Source organism: Calypte anna, chromosome 2, assembly GCF_003957555.1.
Source record: "Calypte anna isolate BGI_N300 chromosome 2, bCalAnn1_v1.p, whole genome shotgun sequence".
NCBI lineage: Eukaryota > Metazoa > Chordata > Aves > Apodiformes > Trochilidae > Calypte > Calypte anna.
The window spans coordinates 47,021,657-47,048,311 of NC_044245.1; the positions used below are offsets into that span (position 1 = coordinate 47,021,657).

Genomic DNA, 26,655 nt, shown 5'->3' on the forward strand with positions numbered 1-26,655 from the left:
TTTTTGTTACAGTATATTCTGCAGCACTCATCTGAAAAAGTGTTTACAGGTTTCCCCATTGCAAACTGCAAGCAAAAATACTGTCTTTGAGCAAACTGAGGGAGAAAAATGACAACTGAAGAACAGGTAGTCTCATAATACTGTAACTTTGAAATTTTTTGACTGCAAATTGTGAATGATTTATTATGCTACTTTTTGCCCTAATAACACAATCCTTCAACTCATCAGTGCAAAAAGAAAATAAATACTGTTAGACACAAGAGAATCCAAAGAAAAGTGAATTGAATCCTATCTAAAAGCCAAAAGTCTACAGGATTTCCACAGTATGCTGGCCCAGCTACATGTCTGTTTGAAAGGCAGAATCATATTGCTTTGCTCTTCCCACCCTCTGTCTCCCTCCTCTTCTGGCCTTCCCCCAGCCATATCTCAGTTTTTGTATTTTCCAGTATACACACTCCATGCTTCTAGCAGGAAAACAAAACCAGAATTGTTTTGTTTACATATGTACAGATTGCACATGTAAATACATGCAAATTCATGATCTTTGTGATCCCTGGGAAGTTGTTGGTTCAAATATGCTTTTGCAATATGTCATCCCTTTTACTGGCATCAAGGGAAGAATCTTCATTTAACATAATGTATTTCAGAGCTCCCTCAATTAACCTCATGTGCCTCAGAACTTCCTCTATGGTTGGCATGCAATATAGATCCCATGTAATCTATGGAAAAATAAACCTCTAATTTCAGTGAAGGAAGCTTGTACCATAAACATTTAAAAGTGCTTCTTCTAAGATGTTCTCCCATTTGCTATTCTGAAGTCTGAGGTCGGATGCTCAGATTCTGACAGCAATTCCTTGCCCTGAACCACAGTCCACAAAATAGCAGCACAAAGTTAGTGGAACTGTTTCAGATTTTCAGCACATAAATAAGTCTATCATAAGCCAACTTAAAGTCATAATAATAAATAACTAACTAAATAAATAAAACAATAACTCTTTGCCAAAGTTCTCAGAAATGCCTTTCAACTAATCTAGCATAAATTCAGCAAAATTTACAGAATTACTTCATCATAGTGAAACTGCTAAGTATAAGCACACATTAAGATTGCAAGAGTTATGCTTACTGATTTAAAAAGAGTCATGGTAAAAAAATTACAACTTATCTGCACTGTGTGCTTTTCTTCTGCACTACAAGAGGATTTATGTAAGTCATATATAAGCTAAAAATATCTTAAGAAAAAAATATATTGTATTATCAATATATACAATGAACCTATACAAAGAATAGGTTCATTCTTGGATAAAAGACTGTAGAGTACAATGTTTTCTGTGTAAGATAGAAAAGACTCCTATTTTATTCCTATCATAAAATTTACTAAATAAATTATAAAGTCTATAATATAGGACAATTTTTTTTAAAATCCCAGTTACTGTCACTCAAACTGCAGTAAAGATTACCCAGTGACTACCTATAGATAACTGAAAAATGCAAGTAGAAAGAAACATCATTTCGCCCCATAATATATGCTGCAAATTCTCCATTTGTTAAAATATTCTTTCTTCATTACAGCCAAGACACTAGGATGAGAAGAAATAAATAAAAAAAAGACTTAAGATTTTGCAAAGAGATAAGTGGCAACACTCTGAATTTGAAAACACTTCCTACTGTTTTCAGTGGGTCATTACTTTCACCCTTGATGGAATAAATGACACCTGAAGGATTATTTGCTTATAAATTATTTACATATAAATCTGTCTTCTCAAGCCCTTATTCCATCCCTTTTCTCATCAAGTACTAATCTACCCTAATGTTCTCAAGCAAACACTTCCTCTGACTCATTAAAAAATTGAGCTTTATTTCTAAAAATGCTTTCATAATTTTCCCTTATAGAATACTCATACAAACTAATAGCACCACACTGCTGTCTTATTTTTAACACATTGGCTTTACTTCATCCTAACATTGTACAGCCTATAATCCTGCAGCAGTCCACACTATTTCTACTCTTCTTTCTACCAAGATCCATGAATAGCTGCCAGTTTTCAGCATTTAATCAGCTTCTGATGTCCACCTGTGCCATAAAACAGCCTTTCTGTGACTAGATGCGTAACCGTAAGTGCTGTGAAATGGATTTATTCAGGTTTTCGTCTTTTTCCTGCAGATCTAAGGATATGGAGCTGCTTCCTATGAAGGATCAAGCTACACACACACAGAAATACCTCCCTTTAGACAGAGCTTCTCACAGCACAGCAATACTTTTGTCCAGCTCATGCTGTATTAGGTCCCAGAGCAAAGTAAGGATCTATACAGTGGGTTTTATCCAAGCAAATTGTTTTAAAAGTAACAAACACCACCACCCTTTCCAGGCAAAAGGGATATAACCATTCTGCTACAAGGTCAATATGTAGCCTGATTAGGTAGAAAGTGTTTTAAGCAACCCAAGGGCTGGGTTGAATCCTAATTAGGGAAAGCACCAGGATGTTCCCTTTGGTGCATTTCAAAAGATGATGATTCACTCCAGTGGAGCAGCCCTTTTTCTTCAGTCACTAGACTTTCCTATTGCTCAACCTTACCATCAGTTTATGCTTTTATTCCTAATTTTTTACATTTGTTAAGTACAATTTGTTAAGTACAATTTGTCAACATATTCTGGCCCTGAGACAGCCACAACATTTTTTGCAAGCCTCCTTTCCTGACTCTTTTTTTTTGACATAATTTCTCTTCCCAAGTTTACATCAGTAATGATCCATTAAAAATGGAAATTGCTCTGAAATTACATGTTCAATAAAAGTATTCTAAGTCCAGTAGTCATTACAGATGGGAAATAGCTGCTGAAGCTAATATGAGCCAGCAATGGATATATTTTTCAGCAGCTCTTAATTACATACCATGTGTGCTCCCTTGTTGCAGTTAGTTTGGTTTTAAGCTGAAGTCCCCTCTGGTATTATGGGTCCCAATCATATCTTACTCTCTCATGTTCAATAAAACAAAAATATTTCTTCAGCAAGAAAAAATGCACATCATAAAGATGCCCTGAATACTGAAAATTGAGTGCAGTAATCCACTTAGAGATGGAAGGGGATTTATAGCCAAATTTGTTTTATTTAATTAATTTCAAGTTATTGCCTTAATGAGTCATAGAAATTGTCATCAAAGGGATATTCATCTGGTACTGATATATCTGAATATATTAAGTTAAAGCTTTCTTTCTGTTCACCAAATATGAAACTTGAATATGGTGTTTAGCCAGGAAGTATCTATAATTTATGTCATTCAGGACAATAAAAGTGTTGTCAGTGCAAACTCTGTCTTTTTAGGATGTTTTAATTTATGCAAAGAAAAACTTCACGTGGTCTAAAGCAACAACTTTCATTCAAAATGGGTTTGTGGTACAGATTTACACAAAACAGATTCCCTACTATTGCTTGTAAATTTTCATAAACAGAACTAGAATTTCAAATTTCACAGATGTCACACATTTCTAATACAGATGTAATCAAGTACATGTGTAAGGGCTTCAACTCCATGCAGGTTTCTGCATATGAAAACCCTGTTTCAAGGCAGCATTCTACTCTACATTGAATGTGTTAGGTTTCGTACAATCAGCAAAAACAACACTAACACAAGTGCCGTTGTTTGTGCCTGTAACTTGCAGTTTTGCAGAAGCTATAGCTTGATGTCAGCACTTTGCTCAGAAGCATCCCAAAGTAATCAGCATTAAGCCATTTCAGTAACAACTATTTCCTAGCAAAAAAAAAAGAAAAGCAACCATTTAGAATTTCTTCATGCAGGAATCTTCTCTCAGATCTTAAAAATCAGACGTGTAAAGCACGTGACATTGTCTTCCTCTCTATAGTTTTATGCTCTGTGCCAAACAGGGTATTATTGTGCAGCTTTGGCGCATTCCAAATTTGCATTACACTAACTTCATCTCCTTAATAAAAAGATAATTTTGATAACATACTCATTTTGGTCAGAAACTTCCATCTCTTCCACTGTGCTCTCTTTACTGCTTCAAAAGTATTTAGTGTTACATGAAATATAAATTACTGAAGAAAATTAATGTTACATATGGAACGTATTTAATGAAGGTTTAAGTTTTGCCCCAAATTGTGCTGGTAATATATTGATTTCATGGCATAATACTGACTTTACTGACAGGAGGCACAACGAACTACCCAATAAAGTTACATGATCTGCAATAGTACATTGATTTCTGAAACATTAAATCAGTAGCCAGATGGTTGGAACAAACTACAATTCACAAAATGAAATTTTTCTAAGCTAAAATTAAATCTATACTGCTATTAGTTCTAGGCATTTAAAAATGCCAGATATGGGATATAATTTTAGTATCCTTTTATTAAAATGCTTTGTGAGGAGCTGTGCATATGCATTAACAGACCTCAAAATTAAGCATCTCTGTGGTATCTATAGATGTTTTGTTGCTGCTGTTTGAATTAATTATAATTTATCTACTGCATCAGCTGGATACCTCTAAGACCATTCAGCAGTACATATATACATAAGTACATTCATACAGTACATTGAATGGTTTGTTTATTGGAGGGAAGTTTCCACAGAGCACTGTTATATTGATGTTATTATGCTGATTATGTATAGCTATCCCAATGCAATACAAACAATTTTTTATTGTTTTCTTCTTATGGACTTTTCTACACGTTGAGTGAAAAAAAGTTTTCTGCTTTTTCCAGAGAAGAGCTTGTTTTGTGTAGTTTTAAACACCATCCAGTCACACGAACATAAATGTAGGACCTGGAAAAATTTACTATTTTACTATACATTGTTATTTTAAAGTAAGTTTCAAACAAGTATACAATATTATTTTAAATCCACTTGAGTCAATTTTCACTGCAACAACAAAAGAAAGTTGCTTCTTTGGAGTTACTGACCACATAAGTTGTTGAAACAAAACTGTCCCCCTATACACCAAAAAATGGTTTTGAGAAACTGACCAAATAGCACAGGAAAACTTGAAATAGAGAAAAATAAGAAGAAAATTTCAGCATATTTATTTTAATCATGCAAGAGAATGACTGAGTTTGAAGGAATTGCTCAAAAGCCTGCAGTGAATTGACAGAACTGTTACTAACAATGATTAAATGATTCCTATAATTACATTGCCTCAAGTTGTGGTGAGGTGATGTGAACATCTGAATTTCAGGTGGGATCTTAACACAACTTTTAAATAAAATCCATCTTCATAATGGCCACCAAGGACTATTACTCTCATAATACAACTTCATGCAACTATTCAGCACAGTAAGTACTTGTATTTCCTGTCAATTCACATATGACAGAGTAAAGCTTTAGAGTCCTGGTTTTTTTTGATTTTTCAACATACTTTCCTTTATGTGATACTAACAATATTTGTCCCTTTCTAACAGTTTATACTCCCATTTAATTTCGATAAATATATTTTGAGGAGTGCATGAAGATTCTGACATGAAGAATGGAAGCCCTAACCTTTACTCTACAGACAACAGGGTCAGAATATAAAAATTACTTACAGTACTGTTACTGTAATCAGTCACTACTTACTGTACATGTGCACTGCAGATTTGAAGATAAGCACCTGTAAGGACTGCACTCCATGCCTTCTCATGTTCTGAGACAGGACATCCTATGAGTATGTAATATGAACAGCCAGACAGTCTTAGGGCACTAGACATAAGACATTTCAGCTTCTTCAGTCAAAAAAAATGCTTGAATTTTTATTTTTTTTTTTAATAGAAAAAACTGGTGACAATAATTTCCACAAGTACAGAGTTCTGATGTTTGCCACTGCTCCCAGCAGAAAACAAGTCTATTGGCAGAATATCAATCCTACAATGGGCACATACATTCAGATCATGCATGATCATTCAGATCATTCATGACCAGCATTTTTTGAAGACACACATTCTATGTTTCCCTGGAATCCAGATACTAAACTATCTCTGTAACGCTTCCTGCACTACTGCACCTATAAAAGATCTTGGGTATCAGTGGGATTATCAGGACATAAAGCTTTTCCAGAACTATGAAATGGCATCTCTCTCCTTATTTTCAGGCAGGATGACCAGACAGTGTGACAGAGTTATCTGGGTGGTTTCACAATTCCCTCTTAGTGACAGAGTACCAAAGCATGGGTAAGACTTCCCACACATATGTATGGTTCCACCATGTAGGTGTCAAAAATGTGTAAACTACAGATCTTGAAATGACTACAAGTGGCCATTAACAGATTGGCATAAATTCTCCAATCATTCACTGGAGATTTACAATACCACTTTTCTAACATTTCCTGTTTCTTGGGCACTGGCTTTGCAAGCCTGGAGTGAAGGACATAAGCACTATAATTTTCTTAGTTTCCCAGAGAAAAGACTTCTTGTTGGACTCAGGACAGCATGCAGAACAGATGCTCGAGCATAAGACAAGCTGCTTCACGTAGCACCAAGTTTTAGTACATGGCACAAAGATTCTGTTAAATGTATAAGTTGAATATCATACCTCATGCCCTGTGATATGCATAAGACCAGATACTGCAGCTGCAATGGAGTCATATCCACCTCTTTGAACCATTGGACCAGTCTGACCATAACCTAGAAGAGAAATAGAACACTTAGTAATTCAATCAAGGACAAGTACAACATAAACACGTATTACTATTTTGGTACAAAAAGGAACCAAATGGTATTTCTCCCTAGCCTTTGTTCACAAGTTGTTCAGAACTGTTCAACCAGTGAATACTATTGTATTCAATTTATTTCTGCACATTTGAAAGTGTAAGCAGTTGGATTTATCCTGTGCGGGTTGATGATATGTTTGATCTTAATTCTACACAGATTCCTGGCCCTGCTATGTTACATTCACTTTGGAGAGATTTCCTTTTTTAATTTGCTAGGTCAGCTGAAGTGGGATTCAGATTTTATTTCAAGAGGCTCCGTGGTATCTCTACAGGCTTCCAACTGCTATTTAACAGGGCCCATGCTGCTTGTGATGTATCTCCACTCCACCATAAAGATATCTTAAGTACCACAAATGATATTAAAATCATGACACTATGGTTTAGACAGATGAGTTGTTCCCCCTGCGCTTCTCTTAACTTGTTCCACATCTAAACAGATACTGAATGTTTATCATTCAAAATAAAATATTGTTTATAACAGAGGGCAAGGCTGGCCCTTTAGCAAATGTACACAATCTGTTTTCCAAGAATTAGCAAAAACGAAATGCAAAACACACAAAAAGAATTTATGGAACTACATAAATGCAGGGTTTTTCAGCTACAGAATTAACTTAGAATTAAGAGAAACAGAGGGATGCTCTGATGCTTTTCTCTGCTTTAACTCATCATGCTCTTCCTACAACAACCACAAAGGTTTCCACTGGAGTAGGTCTTGCTGGATCAACCTAAGGGGTTGCAAATCCAAATATCAATCCTGTTCCACTTCTAGGAATTACTGCCTGCCAATCACAGTATAACCTAATAATTTAAGGCTAAAACTGGAGGCAGTTAATGTACTGGGCCTGTAGAGTGTAATGACTTTGTGTGGTCAAAGAGCTAAGTCTGGTTTTCTTTCATGAAGACAGTGACCCTCAATACAGAGCGAAGAAGACAACAGCAAAGAAGGAACATATTTGATTTCTATTTTTAGAACTAACAGAGATCATCACAGCCCTTAAGAATCAGATTTAAGAGTCTCTCCCCCTCAAAGAGTTAGCAAGTTCAAAAGCTATTCTCATACTTTCTTTTCCCTTTCAGGTACCCCTAGGAGAAATCCCCTAATTACAGGAGCTAACAGCTAAGAGATATTTGTCATAGATAAGATTCCTACTGTGGCTGGCACTTTTAAGGCAATGTTTCTTTATTACTTCCAGCTGTGAGGACACAACAACAACAACAACAACAAAAACAAACAAACAAACAAACAAAAAAAAAAAACCCCCAAAAAAACATGCACAGCAAGATAAAGCTTCCTAAATCTCCTCAGTTCCTTTTAATTATTCTTCAAGAATAAGCTTCTCTATATACAGACAGTCTCTGGTAGATGTGACAGTCTAAACATTGGCTTTGTTGATTACAGCACACAGTTAAAAATCCTTTTTCACTGGGGTAATCTTTCTCAGTTCCTCCACTTGGACCCAGTGTTGTGACATGCAAAATTCATAAGTGACTTCCAACATACAGTTCAAAAGAACTTCAAACTGGAGTTAAAGCACTTTGTTACTCCAAATAAGGTTTTCTGAACCATATCAAACAACACCTACTGGCCATATGGATTTCCCCATTTTACTACAAACCTATTTACCTGATATTTTCCTGAAGACACCAGATCCACATTCCACAAAGCTCAGAGGGAACTCAACTTCTAGACTCAGAGTCACAGGGAATATCAGGATACTGCAGTAAACACACTGTCTTTGTCAGTGTAGCCTCAACCCAAACATTAAGGAATATAATATTCAATACTTATGGTCAAATCTGTATCTCAGAGTACTCACAAGAAAGAAGGAAAAAACCTACCAGTTTTCCAAGTTTTATTTAAACTTGTCTATTTGGCAATAGCTGACCGTCAGACCCTAGTGAGCAACTGGTGACATTTCCTTTCATATTTACATACTTAGTTTACAGAAAACAACTGAGGTTTCATTCTCTAACTAACAGGACTGGCAAATAAAACATGGTGGATTCACCAAAAAATGCTCTGAAGGGCTCTAATAGGCATATACCACTATTTCATTGGAATAAACTGCATTATTAAAACCACTTAAATGTGTGGGGCCAATTAAAAAACAAAATCTTGCTCAATAAAAAAATAATACTCCAAGTAACTTTAATTGAATAGTGAAAAACGTATTGAAGTAAGAAATTAAGTACTAATCTCAGTTATTCACAAAGAAAAGACATCTCAACATGCCTGCTCACACAAATGTTTTCATAAACAGAAAACATCTGAAAAATAATAATTTAGTATGTAGACAGAACAACTCCAAAATGCTTTATAATGCTCTTCTGGTGAGGACAAACACCCATCCCTCAAACAGGAAAGCTGACAGGTGACAAGACACTCATTTTTTTAGTAGTATTTTAAAACTATAATTTTCAAAGCCCTTTTCACACATTATAACAACCTGGTTTCAAAACAAAAGTTACTATTTAATGGCTTTCTTGTTAAAAATAGAGGTCTAAAGAGTACTTAATTGGTTTTTATAGGTCTCAATAGATTGAAATTTATTTTTTTCTTCAGATCTGAATTCTGAATTGACAAAGCAAGTGCGTGGACAAAATCTGTTGTCATTAGAAATGGTTTGCCCAAGGAATTACAGATATATAAAATGCATGGTAGCCATCTCACTGTAATAGTTAAGTGATAAATAGCAAATTCTAAAAACTCAAGATCTCTTTACCCAGGCAAAAAACAAAGTCTGAACATTTTTAGTCCACTAAACTACAGAGGTTAGTGGAGTAACTCAGTGCAGGCATTTTAGAAATAACTGAACACAAATACAGAAAGTTCAAAGGAGGGCACGAAATTACATTCTCACAATTTTCAGCCTAGCACACAGAGCTCACCATAACTGTAATATAGACACATATGTGTGTATATACATATGTGTGTGTGTATATATATGTTTGTGTGTGCATATATGTGCAAATATCTAAAACACATTAAATGCAACCTGATATAAAGATGTAACCTGAAGACTGCATGTTTGTCCAAATACTCTGCACATTCTCTGACACTTGAATTCAGCATGCAAAAGTGTAGCTTTGCAATTACACACATTTAAGCCTAAATACAGTTTTCTGTTTACTGTATCATAGTTAGTGGTTTAGTAAGTTTAGGTACAACGGAAAATAATTTAGTCTAAAGAGATAATCCTTGTTGAACACTTAAAGAAAAGACTTTACAGTGATGGCCTCAGAAGATTAAGCAAGGTCACTGATTAAACTCTTGCTCTGGACTGCCCTCTAGTGGACTTCACCTCCTCAGGCCACAGGCAATATTTAAATAGTCGCTACCAGTAAAAAATTAATGAAAGAGAGATTTTTCTAAATCATTTCATCTCAGCAAAGAGATGCATAGATGCCTACTCTCATGTAAAGCTTTAGATTCATGTAAAATGGAATGTGGAAAGACCAAAATGAAGTTTCACCCCTCCTAAATCCCTATTCAACTCCCCAGAATTCTACACCTTGCATTGGGAAGGCACAATTTACTCTGGTACCTGCCACATCCTCACATACCTGGACCTCAAAATTCATAGAATCATAGACTCAGCCGGGTTGGAAAGGGCCTCAGAGATCATCAAGTCCAACCCTTGATCCACTACCACTGCGGTTACCAGACCATGGCACTGAGTGCCACATCAGTCTCTATTTAAATACCTCCAGGGACAGAGAATCCACTACTTCCCTGGGCAGCCCATTCCAATGTCTGATCACCCTCTTTGTAAAGAAATTCTTTCTAATATCCAACCTAAACCTCCCCTGGCACAACTTGAGACCGTGCCCTCTTGTCTTGCTGAGAGCTGCCTGGGAAAAGAGACCGAAACCCACCTGGCTACACCTTCCTTTCAGGGAGTTGTAGAGAGTGAAAATTGTTGCGGTATGAGCTGTTACGCTCTACTTCAAGCTGTCCATCAGTTTCACAATCAAACTAGCTCCTAGACACAATAACCCCAGTCAGATCTCCATGTGCCCCCTAAAAATCATTGTTGCCCATGCATTATTTAATCTGCACAGTAAGCATCCGAAACCACCAGCAACACAAACTCCAGCTGCCCACTAAAGGACTATTTGCTTATTCAGCGTAGTAATTTACACCTAAATCTTGCCGTTCTTGTCCTAAACATGCAGCCAAGTCTATCATATTCTCCATGAGAGTGTGTGCCTTTGCTGTCTCTGCCTTTTGTGAGCAAGAAAAACGAACAGGGTATGAGACAAATATGAAAGAGCAATTTGCCCTGGGTACTTTCTATCAGCTTAAAGCAAACAGGGGCCTTTGTGGCAGACACTGACAAAGTGAATGCCATAGCCTTCCACCAGCAATCCCATGTCCCTCATGATTTCAGACAGCATTCCTTCATCCTTATCTCAGCTAAGGAAGTGGTCTTACTGGCTATATTTAGCATCCTCTGTTTTTCAGAACTTTCCAAGTTTCTAAAGATAATTTTGCACCTTAAAATTTTGTAAGAATTCTGAACTAAGCCCTCCACTGCCTCTTTGTTAGTCTGCAGCATAACATCCAGCGTATGAATATTTAAAATGACACATGCTTAATATGAAATAAAAAGAAATATCTCTCTTGCTTTCTCTATTTCATAATTTTTCACATTTTGCAGAATATGACAACTAAAGCTTCATAAAATAAGACAGCCAATATGAAATAATGCAGCTCACAGCTCTTCTAAAAAAGCCTGCAGTTATTTGACAGCCAAATACTTGATACAGAGGAACAGGAGAAGACTCAAGATGCCTAAAAGATACTAATTGAGCAAAACAAAGATAATCATGTCAAGATTAATAGTAAGTTATAATGCCACTAACATCCTCATTTAAATGCTAGGGTTCATTTCAGAAGAAACAACTATATGCAGAGCACTAATTGTAATGTTTTGATGATTCATTTGGTATACTGAATTGAAACCAATAAATTTCCCATAAATACTGGCAATATTTATTCATTCCAATTAAAACTACAAGTGGGTGTACTGCTTTTATCAAATTAAATCACACCATTATTAATACATCACAATTCCAAACAAAGGAAATTACTGAAAGTGCTTCTTTATCCCAGATTTTTCTACCTGATTTAGAGAGACCTAGTAAAATAAAGACTCTCTCCAATGTGAAATAAACCTCTCAGTTGGTTGGTATATAGTCTCTGTATATAGAGACTGTTGGTTGGTGTGGCATTCCTGCTCTCATGAAAAGGAGCCAATTAGTCTGAAACAAAGAAGTCACCTCTCACACAGGGAAGCTAGTAACTTTTATTTAGTTCACAAGTGCCACGTGATGGCATTTGAGACTTGGAACGTACCACAGGAAAAATGACAATATTTGCAGGCATCACATGGGACTAAAGTTTGGGAAAAAATAGCATGTCATAACAAACTACTGCTAGTTTATCCACTTTGAAATGGTCAATATATTTATCACATAAGAGAGACATACTTTGCTTTGGAATCCATTCTAAATGATTCTGTACTGAGAGACAGAAATAAATATTATGAAGTGAGAAAGGTCAGGCTGAAGATTAGGAAAAATGTAATAACAGTAAAGGCTGTTAGACTCCACAAAAGTGTTATTAGTGAAGCTGCCAAATGCCAGATGCTCAAAAATGTCACACTAAATTTAAAAATACTAGGAAAACTGTTTCCAAAAAGAACTCTGCTAGAAAAACAGACTAATGTGTCTTTCCAGGTTTAGCTTTATAATACCATGTCAGCTAGAACATAGCTTTATTTCATTTTTGCCAGATGACAGTGGGATTTTTAGCTACATTTATGGCAGACATTCTTCATAAATTTTAAGAAAGCAGGCAAACCAAATAAACAACTTTGTCCCAGACAATGTTCCATGTGTCTGTAGATCCTGTGTTATTCCAAGACGTGTACTGAACACACATTTGGACACCCCATTTGCTTGCTTAGGAGTTACTTATGATACCATGACAGGATTCCTAACTTATATACAAACAAGTCATTTGGGCTAGGAGCTGCCTGAAAGCATCTGGGATAAACAGAAACTAATGTGTTGCAATATCATCACTGAAAGGACAATTGTCTTAAAACCAAAATTTTTATGTAGGTTACCTTAGATTCATTTGGCATTTTTTAAAGGTTAACAAAAATGCTTCTTAATTTCTCATGCTGTTGTGGTTTTGGTTTGTTTTTTTTTTATATCTGATGAAATTTAACACTTCACCCCAAGGATAGTGGGTAACAGTTTGCACCTTCCACAAAAAACAAGAGAAATATGCAAATCTTAAAAGAATTACAGAAAGCATAGGGACTAGAAGGCAGACAAAAGAGCTCATGCAAGCCCTGGAATAGTGACTCTCATTTCTTCAATAGAATTTGCTTTCAAGCTGCTATTTCAAGTTAATTCTGGCCCCCTAGACACAGAAAAGTCTGAATATGATTTTGTGTCACATAAAAAAAGGTCAGCATTTCTCATTAAGACCTTTGTCCAAAATATTTGCATCGCATGCTGCAGAAAACCAAAGGCCATTATTCCTGCACTTCTTCACGATTTGATAGTATGGTAAAACTTTGTAAGACCAAATAGAAAACATATTGTACTAAAAGGAGAGGAAAAACCAACATGGAGACATTCTGTCAACACAAACCAATTCCCTGTAGCTCAATTCCCACATGACAAATGACATTATTAAGTCAGACTGTATAGGATATTCTGGGCAAAACATTGAAAAATATGTTCAACATAGGCTTTTCTACAAATAGGGACCAAACATTGTCACAAATTCAATCCAGATAGATGGCTATCCCTGCTGAATAACAAATTAATGAGAAACACCTTTTGACTTGTCCTCTTGCCAGAAGAAAATATTCAATTAAAGACAGCTTACATCTTTACTTAATAAAGATTAATGAAACAAGCAGAAGAACACAGGCAATTCTCTGTGATGAGAAAAGCCAAAATCTAACAGACGCATTATATGAAACTTTGCAATGTCAGATCTGCCAAATATATTAGCAAAACGAGTACTGACTTTTGCAAAATGCTTGCCATGTGTTGGTCAGAAGGAAAGGAAGTACAACTTCCTGGGTAGACAAGCTTACAGGAGATCAGAACAGATACAAAAAAAAGGTGAAGTCAAAACAAACTGTCAAGGGAGATGAAAGGACTTTAAGAGAAACCAAAAGCTTAAGTCAGCTGGCATAAAATGTGACCAATAATCAGATAAATACACTTCATTTCCCAACTGATGTTTGTGATTGTGTACAATATATCAATTACTTTATTGCTTTTACACGTGCCAATTTAGACATTCTAACCCCGCATTTTAAACAAAATCAGGTGTTACAAATTGGAAGGTAAACATAAAATAAAACTATTAAGTCAAATACAAAGCTTTCTCCTAGAAATAGCTAATAGCTAATTTAGCTACTGAAAGACTAGAAAGGAACAAACAAAAGCCTCTGATAGCTGTTCAACTCCATTTAATTTTTATGTGCTCTGGGTACCTAGCCTCACAGCTTCTCTGAAAACACCAACCCCCCTTCTGGGACACAGCCACAAACCATTCCAAACAACCTAAGTTGGGCTTTGAACAGGCTTTTAATCAGGACTGCAAACTTCTGGGTTGTATTTTCTAGCTTTTCAACATGCCAAATATAAGTTACAACAAAGCAGTTCTTCCTTGTGTAACCTAAACTGTAATTACCTAAGAGATGCTACTATCACTCTCTTTTGTTAAACAAGTCAGCTAAAGTTTAACTTGTCACTCTGAATTTCAAGGCAAAAGCAGTTTCCCAATCTAACTGGAGCCACTTTGCTACATGATCTCAAAATCAAATCTGGCATGATGGCCATTTTCTGAAAATGAAATTTCAGTTAAAAGCTAAAGATTTTAAACTACACCCAAATTAAGTACTCAAACTTTTTTCCCACAACTTCTAAGGAGACAGTCACATAAATTCCCCACCATTGTTTTGGGTTTATACAAATATTCCTACCTACACTCTCTTAAAAATAACAACTTAGTCCTTGTACCTGCATGGTACACGATCCAGCTGATCCTATGACTCCAAATATTTATATTGCAAAAGCTAATTTTAAAACAGTGAAGTCAATTACTCCCAGTAACATAGCAGTGACATTCCCTCAGAATCCATCCAGCTTGCAAAACTAGCTAAAAACTAGCTAAATACTGAGGGAAGCTGTCTGTACTAACCTTTGTGCGTCCTCACTTTCCTAGAACAACTCCACCCACCTCTAAAGAACACCTCCACCCTACCACTAAAATAAGGGAGCAAATGTTTGTGAGAAACACCTGGCTAATCCTGGGAATTGGTCAGCCTTTAATAGATAACAGACTTCAGCTCAATGGATACTATACATCTTGCTATTTCTGTAGTTGAAAGATGTGTTAAACTAAGAGTACCTACAAAGTGTATTTTCTATTAACATTTATAATGCTGTGGCCAAGCAGTACAGTGTCAGGATAGCCTCAGAGAAGTCTCAGCTGATGTTTAGCCTCTGATAAGGACATGATTGTTCTTGACCCTCTGACAGAAATGTAAAGCAACTACTTAATTATATAATTACTTCTTATCTGAATCAGAAAATACTCATTCTAAAGTAGACATTACTTGAAAAGGCTTCCATTTGCTGTGACTCTATACAGTTTTATTTACAGATAAATCTATACAGCAATGTCCAGTGAAGCTGACCCTGCCTGAGCACTCAACTACACCTGGAGGCTGCACCTCCCCCTGTGTGCACACACATGATATGTGTACCAGGACCCTGAATTCTCCCTCTAAGATCAAATGCATAGTGCCTCAAGTAGTGTTCAGATTTAGTAGCTGAAGCTGGAAAGAAGTGTCAAACTAACTCAAAAATCAGTATGGATTTTTTTAAAAAAAAACTTTCCAAGCATTTCCTAAAAAAGCTAAAGAAAAAAAAATCTGTGAAGTTTAATTCCCCAAAAGATCAAGTTATGTAGATTAAATTGCATTTTTAAATCCCATGCTGTCCTTTCAACCCAATAATTTAATTGGGTTGAGGAAGATTATTGTTCTTTTTGGCTGTTACACACAAAACATAAAGAGCTCAAAACATTTAAATAACTCAACCCTTCCTCAGCTCAAAGAATGACAGTGCACCTATTTCTTATTTCCAAAATCATGGACTGTAACACGAATTTTATTTGCAGTCCTGGTACAACATTCATTTTCCATGCAACCTAATGCAGGTGTAAATCCAGGCTTTAAGTTTAAATTACCTGTTCTTGCAGGTCACATGGAAATGGAAAGTTGCCATCACTTACCAGTATGTTAGAGACTGGGTGAACATAAAGAAAAATTGAAAGGGCCTTTTCCTGGAAATAGATATGAAAGTGATCTTGAATATTCTTACCATTAACAGATTCCCTGATTATACAATGCATAGTTAAATATAATAGTTGCTGATCATTTACAGTGACATGTGGCATGGTAAAAAGTAAATGCATCTGGTTTACTTGTAACAGCTGAATCTAATAACTGATTATTTCAATGTATTGCCTAACTTGAATATTTTTCTACTAACAGATTTTGCCAATTGGCTCCTAAGGAAGGGTCATATGTGAAAAGAATCTTTCCCTTAAAAAAAAAAATAATAATCTGTACTGGACATAACTGAAATTTCACATCCTTGGGTTTTTTACCCTTTAGAAAGATATTCCTGTACACAATTATCTCCAACCAGATTCACTGACTCATATTTCATTGATGAGAAACACCTTCTAAATAAATTAATACAAACAAATTAAAACAAGATACCAGTTTTTTCAGCCAGAACAGCTGAACAAATTTCTAATTAGACAGAGTACTTAAACATCTAGGGGACATAATTTGTGAAGGTTTTCAGAACTGCAATAAAGTTAATAGAATTGAAGCAATTTATAACAGAGGTGGTGGTATTTTTACTTCCAGACCATGTATTTTACTATAGTTAGGTTTTTCAGTTTGAATGCTGAAAATACTTAGGATTTATTACTAAATTCACTCCCATATAGCTTTTAGATGATGCCTTTAATCTGACAGAATTAAAAGAAACTGACAACCAATTATACATTATAAAGTCTGAGCAGGTATATGATACATGATAACCTTTCTTATTGTACAAAGAGTACATGAGTACAAAGAGTATATGAGTAAGCACCTTGTAGTCTCAGTTCCATAAAATTATTTTGAAACATATACTCTCTTACATGAAGTTATAAAATTTCAGCCTCCCATCCTCCTCTTTAAAAGGAAATAAGAATTCACTGCAAGACATGATCACAGTGGCACTCAGTACCCCAGTCCTGGCTGCAGTATCCACAGAGGATCTAATCCTGGACAAGGAAGTGACACTACCTATTAGAAAGCTTTTCTTAATATTTCATAACTTTTTTCCTGAAATGTTAACAGTTACTTCTTGTCTGATGTATCACGAAGAGATTATTGGCTTCTCTTTACCAGAACTTTTACTTATGGGAAGGCCACAAACCTACAGCCTCACTCTGCAGTAACATCTACAGCTTCCAATGACAGTTTTCCCTACAAGACAACTAGCAGACCAGTGGCTTAGAGCCAGCACTGACATAAACACTGGGATACAGAATGCTTTTAATGGGTGACTACATGGCAAAGTGCCAAATACTGCCACCATTTTTGTTTCTGAAAAGGAAAAAAATACAGGCAATTTTTCAGTAAGTTTTGGGTGTAGAAGACACAAATGTTTTCCTTTTCTTTCCTAGCTACTGACAAAGTGTTTTATTTTATAACAGTATTTTTAAAACGGAAGTAATGAAGACCATATGCTTACTGAGAAACATTTTCAGGTCAACACCAGCTACTTACAGTCTTCCTGCTAGTCTAACAACACCCAGAGATACCACAAATGGGCACAACCAAGATACTGGATCTTTGCATGACTTTAATAAGTTGTATTGATTTCTTCATTGAAATCTCAAAACCTCACCATTTTAAGCAGTAAAATAAATAAATTCCAGCAATCCTCAAATGAAGGAAGTCCATCAAACACGAAAAAAAAAAAAAAAAAGATTCCTGGTACAACATAAAGCAGAAAAGGTGGTTACAAGACAGGAGGCTGCCTGAAAAAGAGAACCGGCAGAGAAATTTTTAGCAATAACAAATAAAATGTTGGGTGATCTTTTCTTGGGTCTTCTTTTTGGAATATTAGAACTCGAGCACAATAAATACTGATTTACAAAATCATACTGCAGAGCTTCTGAAGCTGCCTAAAATCTTCCAGCTTTATTTCTCTTAACTTAGCTAGGCAACAGTCCAAGTATAATAGCTACTGAAAAATAAACATTAAACCATCAGTGTCTCCACAATTGTGCTGTGTTGCTATGCTGTTCATATCCAGGATTTCAGTGCTTAATCTGGTTTCATTCACTGTAAACTAACCCAGTGTCAAATCTTACAGCTCACAGGCTCTCTGTCTGCTACGGTATTCTTCATTAGGACAGAGTCCAAAATCCTTAAGTTTCAGATTTTATACAAAACACTGCTCATTTCATGGTGCCACTTAGATGAAAGAACAAGCAATGAGCATGAAGTCATAAGAAAAATATTACATCCATATTACAGCTGAAAGTCAATACTTAATTTTAAAGCGAGGAAGAATTATGACTTGCTCATTAAACTTTGTATATGCTTCATATTGAACAAGAAAAGGGAACACAGTGTTTAAGAATAGCACTCCTTTTCAACTGTTTCTTATTCCTAACCTCACAGTATTTTGGACATTCAGGCTACGTGAGACTGAAGAAATCATAGTGGGAAAAACAGCCAAGTCCTTCTAGTAGGATGCTTAATGCCCATGCAAATGCACTCGTGTGCTGATGATAGAAGCAGCAGAAACTCAAAGATTTAGTGTCACTCAACTCATAAGCCTACCTCCCAGGAGGTGCACAGCAGAACCGAATCATGCAAGAATATAAATCCTACCAGCAGAGAAGGGATCCTGTCAGCTCCCATCTGTTTCTCAGCAATCTTTGTTTCAACACGCCTCCTTTCAGCTTCCACTCTTTTCATATTAGTTTGGATTACTGATATATTTTGGAAGTTTGGTCTGTGTTGATGCCAGTCTTTCAATGCTCTAGAGATACTGGCAAAGCACTGCAAATATAGGGCAAATATCACTTCCTGAATGAAATTAGCTTTATACCAAAATGTAAAACCATTGCAGAGACATCCCTGAGCAGATCAATTTTACTAGCAAAATAAAAGTTTTGCCAGTATAATAAAATACTTGCTAATGGCTTCTACTGAAACAGCTAAACCAGTCAGTGTTCACACCTCTTCACATTACTGATCGGCACAGCTGTGCTGACAGAAACCCATTGTATAAAAAGCAGCCTCATGCTCAGGTCAAAAAAATTTGTCAACCAGCTGAATTTTACAGATGCTTCCTCTCTTGAATAGACATTTGGGACCTCAGTATGTTAATTTTGCAAGCAGCGGAGAAAAATATAGAAAACCATCAACATCCTCTTTGGTTCTGCATCTTGACAGAGCATAAATATGTTAGTCCTGTACAAGTCTGGGTTTGTTCTGAAACACCCTAAAAACATATCTCTGTGATACTTATATTTCAATCACTCCTGAATTAAACACACACTTTTTGTGTATAAAAATACATGTTAAGAATTGTTGCCATCACCACCAGAAAAACTTCAAAATTCCAGAAGTCAGGTCTACTTCTCCTCCAATTAAGAGCTACCAAGCTGAATTGCTCTGTAACACACCTCTGTCAAACCTTGTTTGTTCATATTTTACTCTGCAACTCAGTTCCTCCAAATAGATTGTAAAGGTGTACTTAAGTAAATCCCCCTAAGGGGATTTGGTCCTGCAGTCAGTATTTGGGCAGCAGTTCTATTGATAACACTTGGAAGGGACCAGAGCATAGCAATATGTCCTCGTGCTCTCTGAGCAGTGCTAATGGGACTAAAAGTTCAGCTGGTGTCTGAATAGTCCAGAGTAGCACATAAAGATGGAAACAAATGCACTAACTCAGACTCAAGGCCCAGCTAGCTATGTGTTTTCTCTCCAGAAATGGAGAAAAACAGATGTCAATATATACAGGATAAGCCTATCTAATATTTTTCTTGAGTACACTCCCAGCTTCCAAAAGTTTGCAGCTGACAGGCTTCCTGAATAAGTAGATATGGGTTTAAATTTTTTTACAGGGTTCATCTTTAGAGCATAATAGAAAGGAGATGTAAAGTTACATGGCACTTCTGAAACCAGCTGCTCAGGGGTAAGATACACAGAAAAACTTTGTGATTTTAAGATGCTTAGAATAAGCAGACATTTTCAACTTACTTAATTACAACATAAAAAAGAACAACAACAAAAATCCGTGAGGATTTTGAACAACATGACAGTACTCTAACAATTGATCCCCCAAATTCTAATCCTATTAATCAGGCTTCTAAAACATATGAACCTTAAGATACAGTATTAAAAGACACGAGCAATAAAGTAGAAGTAATTCAAAGTAATCCCATTATTTGTCATTTGTTCACAAGTCTGATTAACAATGAAATAATTGTTTCCCAGTCTTCCTCAGAATGACTAGTATTATTTTTTTTTAGTACAAGTAAAAAGTATCCCAAGATAACCTAAATCCATATTAAGAAAACAGACTAAATACAACACTAAACTCAGTATGAAAAAAAACCAAAACCAAAACCAAACAACTGAGTCTTAAGAGACTCATATAATGTTTTCCATTTGTTGCCAGAAAAGTAGAAGAGGTAAATATCTGTTCTCAGATAGAACACCTGTGATACAAGGCAGAAAGCAGAAAGATTTAGGAGATCTTCATATGCAGCAGAAATGACGATCAAGTTCTTTGCACAGAAAGAACCCCTTGCTTGTGTTGCAGTGCTTCAGCAGAACAGTTAACAGCACCATCGGCTGAAAAATAAAATTAAAAGTTCCCACTGGTCTATATCAAATAGTATCAAATAAAGCAGTCGACTGTTGGAATGTCAGCAGAGAATACTAGACGATGGAAATGATCTCTAGAGATGACCAAGTCCAACCCCCCTGACAGAGCAGGATCACCTAGAGCAGGTTACACAGGATCGTGTCCAGATGGGTTTTGAATGTCTCCAGTGATGAAGACTCCACACCCTCAATGTTCCAGAACCTGTTCCAATACTCTGCTACACTCAAAGTAAAGAAGTTCCTCCTCATGTTTAGATGCAACTACCTGTGTTCAGGTTCATGCTCATTACCTCTTGTGCTGTCACTGAGCACCACTGAAGAGCCTGGCCCCATCCACTTGACACACATCCTTTAGGTATTTATAAGCATTGATGAGACCTCCCCTCAGGCTTCTCTTCTCCAAACTAAACTTACCCAACAAGAGGCCTCTCAGCCTTTCTTCATAAGACAGATGCTCCAGACCCCTAGTTGTCTTCATTGCCCTCTGCTGGACTCTCTCAAGTGGTTCCTTGTCTTGAACCAGAGAGACCAGAATTGGATGCAGTTCTCCTTACTGAAATTTTAGATTTACACAAATCATGTTCCAGTCCTAAACAAGTACTGGGAGTACATTGACAGAACATACTGCTACATCATGATAAATAGCAAAGTAGGCCACAAAAGAAATGTATCAGTAACACTCTAGGATGAATTTACCATTCTGGTTAAGAGATTGCTCCATTTCTTCTATACAACATTATCAAGTGACCTAACTGTATTCTTATTGGCCTCAAAAATTCACTTTCTTTAAGGGAGAGAAGCTAAATAAACAGATCAAAGCTGTTCTATCAAGAAATTCCTCAGCAGAACCACATACTACATAGAATCATAAAACGGTTTAGACTGAAGGAACTTGAAAAATCATCTACTTTTAATCCCCCTGTGTGGGAAGGGGTACCTCCCACTAGACCAGGTTGTTCAAAGCCCCATCCAACATGGCCTTGAACACTTTCAGGCTTTAAATTTTTGTTTCAAGTTCTTCCAAAAACTTATATTTAGAATTAATATAATCATAAAAGCACCAGTGCATTTGATTATACAGTGATGCCCTACCCTGAGTAACTACATGTGAGAAGTATAATGCTTTCTTGAAGTTCCTGCTGCATGCTATTGAGCTAATTCTTAACTACAAAAGGAGCCAGTTAGTAATCTGTGCAGACAGGCAATTCCCACTGAGAATTATGAAGGAGCACATCAGCATGAGGCAGATACCCACTGAAGTATTCAAGTCATCTCTCTCAGCATCTAAAAACTGCAAAGCCATACTGTAACCTACCCTCCTCAGAATCAGACCATCATTAAATTTGACAACTAAGCTTCTTTCAGATGTTGATTCTGAGCTGCATAACAAACAAACAAAATCATTTAGTTTGGTATTTAATAAGTCAGTAGTTATCTCATGGCTTGTTCCAAATCACCTGAATGAATATATTGGTAATTGTGCCTGTTCTGATGCATATAATTGTCTGCTCTTTCATTTTCAAGTCTACTAATATCTTGCTCTCAAGGCAGCAAACTCTCAAGAATATTAAAAGGCAAAATTTTCTCTGCAGTGCCCTATCTACTTTAAACATACAGCCTTCCAGCTTCACAGGATGCTTATATTTCTCTTCACAGAGCTAGTAAATAGCAGCTAGTAATATATCTGCATCATTTATTTTGTATATTGTTTTTGTATTGCCAATTACATAACTTTCTGGAAACTCAAGACAATCAACTTCTGCAGTGGTCATATCTGAACTCTTATTTTCATTACTGGTCCCCAAAATTTTTCTTTATATTTTCTTAACACCCTCATTCTTCAGCTACTAAGTAATGTTTTGCTACTTCTACACATTAGGGAAGGATTTTTGCTGATGCTTTTACAAATTATCAGAATCATCATTTAAGAACTACTACGTAAAAATGTACAGAATGCTTTAGGAAGAGAGTTCCTTGCAAATGCAGAAGCATTTTATTATGAAAAAAAAATTGAAGTTTCCAAGCTTACTTTTATATGCAATTTCTTCACCCATAAATTGTTCTCTCAACTCTCTTCAGCTGTCCATACCATTTTTGAAATATGAAGTAGACTTATCATTCCAACTGAGACCTTACCAATGTGGAGTAGGGCAGAGAAACAGTCTTAGGTCATATTTGTCTTTACATAATCCAGTATGATACTAGTTTATCTAATAATACCTCATCAATTCATGTCCAACTGCAATTCTGAGAACTAGTCTCCAATCCACCATTCCCTGTGCTTTATTAAAAGGACTTGATTATTTCTGACTAACCACAATACACTGGAATTTGTTCCAACTTTTATTCTACCTTTGCACTTTTATTTGTGTAAAGAATTTGGTCAAAGTAATTTTTAATTCTAATTCTGCTGAATAGTACCCTTGTACTCCCTTTAAGATTTATTTTAAGAATATTGAGGTGCTGGAGCAGGTCCAGAAAAGAGCAACAAGGCTGGTGAAGGTACTCAAGCACAAGTACTATGAGGAACAGCTATTGAGTTTAGAACAGGTTGTTCAGCCTGAAGAAAAGGAGGCTCAGGGGAGACCTCATCACTCCCTAAAACTCCCTGAAAGGAGTGGGTAGCCAGGGGGGGGTTGGGCTCTTCTCCCAGGCAACTCTCAGCAAGACAAGAAGGCACAGTCTCAAGTTGTGCCAGGGGAGGTTTAGGTTGGATATTAGAAAGAATTTCTTTACAGAGAGGGTGATCAGGCATTGGAACGGGCTGCCCAGGGAGGTGGTGGATTCTCCGTCTCTGAAGATATTTAAAAAGAGACTGGATGTGGCACTCAGTGCCATGGTCTGGTAACCACAGTGGCAGTAGATCAAGGGTTGGACTCGATGATCTCAGACGTCCTTTCCAACCTGGATGATTCTATGATTATTTATGGATCTTCAGAGATTCATGGAGCTCCAGGCAACTGAAGTGCAGCTTTTACACCAGGGTTCCATCACATAACTGCCCATGGGGCTCTGGTGACACAGGGACTGTTGAAAATGCTTTAAACCCCATTATGCAGAAAGAAAAAACTGAGCAAGCTGCTGAGGCCAGTCCTTCATGACTCTTCTGAGAGTTAGCTGCACCCCCAGAAACCATTTTAAAGGAAAGGCTTTAAGGAAAGCAATGTCTTATACTTAGCTGCAGATTACTCCTGCCCCTCAACTGCACAACCTGTAACAGAACACCCAGTAACTCATTATTAGAGAACATATTGGGCTTCTCCACATTCTATTTCACCATCAGTTCTGAGATATTGCCTTCCACATCAGTCATGAAATACTAGTAGTTAATCTCTTATATAAGATTAATCTAAAGTACCAGGGACTTTCTGATCACTCTTGAACAATTTTTTTACTATTTCTTGTAAACATGTGCCTAGCATGACTATGAAAGCATTACTCAAAAATGTAAAAAAACTTCAGTACAGTCAAAATAGATCAAGTTTTACTACCCTTTCATAAATAGGCAATTGTACTGTAATAATAATTATTTGTGTCTCCACAAATCCACAGTCTAATACTCAACTGTCCAAGTGGAGATCACTGACAAATATGGATGATCAGATGTCAGTACTGGGACCAGTGCTGCTAACCATATTTGTTGGTGACATGGACAGTGGGATTCAATGCACCCTCAGGAAGCTTGACAGTGACAAGCAGCTGTGTGGTGCAGCTGACACCTTGGAGGGAAGGGGTAACATCCAGAGGGACCTTGACAGACTTGAGAGGAGGATCTGTGAAAACTGCACAATGCTCAACAAGGCTAAGTGCAAGTTCCTCCCCACAGGCTGGGGCAAACCTAAGCACAAATACAGGCTGGGCAGAGCATGAAGAGAGAACAGCCCTGGGGAGAAGGACTTGGGGGTGCTGGTTGATGAAAAGCTCAGCGTGAGCCAGAAATGTGCACTTAGAGCCCAACTGTATCCTGGGCTGCGTCACAAGAACCAAGGCAAGCAGGACAAGGGAGGTGACTGATACCTCTATTCCACTTTCGTGAGACCCCACCTGGAGCACTGTGTCCAGTTCTGGAGCCCCCAGCACAGTGAGGACATGGAGCTACTGGAGCAAGTCCAGAGGAGGTCCACAAAAATGATCCTAGTGCTGGAGCCCCTCTCCTGCAAAGACAGCCTGAGAGAGTTGGGGTTGTTCAGCCTGGAGAAGGGAAGGCTCCAGGGTGCAGCCTTCCAGTACCCAAAGCAGGCCCAGTGGAAAGCTAGAGAGACACTTTTTATAAGGGCTTGTAGAGTTAGGACAAGGGGGAAGAATTTTAAGTTGAAGAAGGGATCTGTGTAAGATATTAGGAAGAAATTCCTTACAGTTAGGGTGGTGAGACAGTAGAAGAGCTTCTCCAGAGAGGCTGTGGATGCTCCCTGCCTGGAAGTGTTCAAGGGCAGGTAGGATGGCACTTTGAGCAACCTGGTCTAGTGGGAGATGTCCCTGCTCATGGCCTTTCTATGGTTCTCTTGACTGCCCACTTACAGACAACTTCAATCTGTTGGGGTTTTTGATACATTTGAAGTCTTTAATCTGTCAATCTTCCAAATGTGTAATGCAAAAACTAACAGAATGGAGAGGCTTTTTCTTATCCAATGCTGTAAAGCTCTGTTTTTATGAAAGCAAGGTCAAGTAGAAGCTTCATAATTTTTCTTCTCAAACTGTTTTATTTAAGCACTGTCAGCACTTAAGTTCATACCCCAAGGCTTGCAAACCTGTGATTTATGTCATTATTTAAAGAAGGTATAATGTTCACAGCCTTCAGATCTGCCTTCTTATTCTTAAACCACATCAAGAACTACCGAAAGCAGGACAGCCAGTTTGTTCTGACAATGCCCTTTTTGACATGTTCACCTCTGACAGTACTGATCTTCTATTAGTAGAAAACAATACTTCTGTTGAAAAATTCTCTATGAACATCTCTTCCTGAAGACTGGCACCAAGACACCAACCCTGTTTTTTGCACTAATTACCAGATTCTTCAATTACCTCATTCCCAAAATTGTTCCCGTTTTTATTATATTTAAGACTGTTGTAACTCCTTAAATTCTTCATTAACTCTCCTATTTTCCATTTCATCTGCACATGATTCTGCTTGCACTAGCTATTTGGTTCAATCAGACTATGCATTTCACTGTGCAGGTTTTTTTGCTTTCTTTTCCCCCTGCAATTTGGTGTGCCCAGTTTTAGGGTCCATCTTGCCTTTTTGAAATTATAAAAAAACACATCCTCTTTTTAGTGATTTTGTATCATAAATTTTAGTAAGTTCTGAATAGAGAAATGATCAAAATAATTTCTATTATTTTCCATTATTTAGTGACAACTGAAATGATTGCTTGAGCCAGCTTCTGAATTCAACTTATTTCCTACTTGTATGATATCAATGATTTACAGCACCAGGAAATTATTTTTCCAAATGAGATCATTTGTATGAGATACACACAGTTTTTTTATGGAGGAGCCATCATTTTATTGGCAGGAAATCTATCAATTTGTACCAGGCAATTATATACAAACTATAACCATTTAGAAACCACATGAACATCAACTGTCAAGGAAAGGAGTGGGCATGAGGACACAGACACTGAAAGTTAGCTATAATTTCATAGGCCAGTATAATTTGGTAAGAGGAAGTCTACAAACTGCACCTAATCCAAGGCAATTCAATGTTTTGCCACAGCTAGTGCACAAATTAAAGGATTTGAAGAGCTTTTTGGCCAGCCTTTGCCCAGCAAAACACATTGTGGTTGGCTTTTCTTTCCTGTTATGAAAATACTAGAAGCAAAGTAGGATATGCATCAAAATTATATTACATATTCTCGTGAGAACCCACTACAAATTATCAGTACAAAACAAGATGTACTGGAAAGCACAAAATACAGACTGGTTCTTTGGAGTTATTATTAACTTCTA

General features: G+C 36.8%; 1 protein-coding gene across 1 annotated transcript in view; it reads right to left on the reverse strand.

Moving 5' to 3' along the window:
- SUGCT (succinyl-CoA:glutarate-CoA transferase) overlaps positions 1–26,655 on the reverse strand; it is a 320,381-nt gene that overhangs the window by 274,586 nt on the left and 19,140 nt on the right. The window contains exon 7 of the mRNA XM_030445377.1: positions 6,514–6,605. Within this exon, the coding sequence (XP_030301237.1) occupies positions 6,514–6,605 (92 nt within the window). The remainder of the gene's footprint in view (positions 1–6,513; positions 6,606–26,655) is intronic.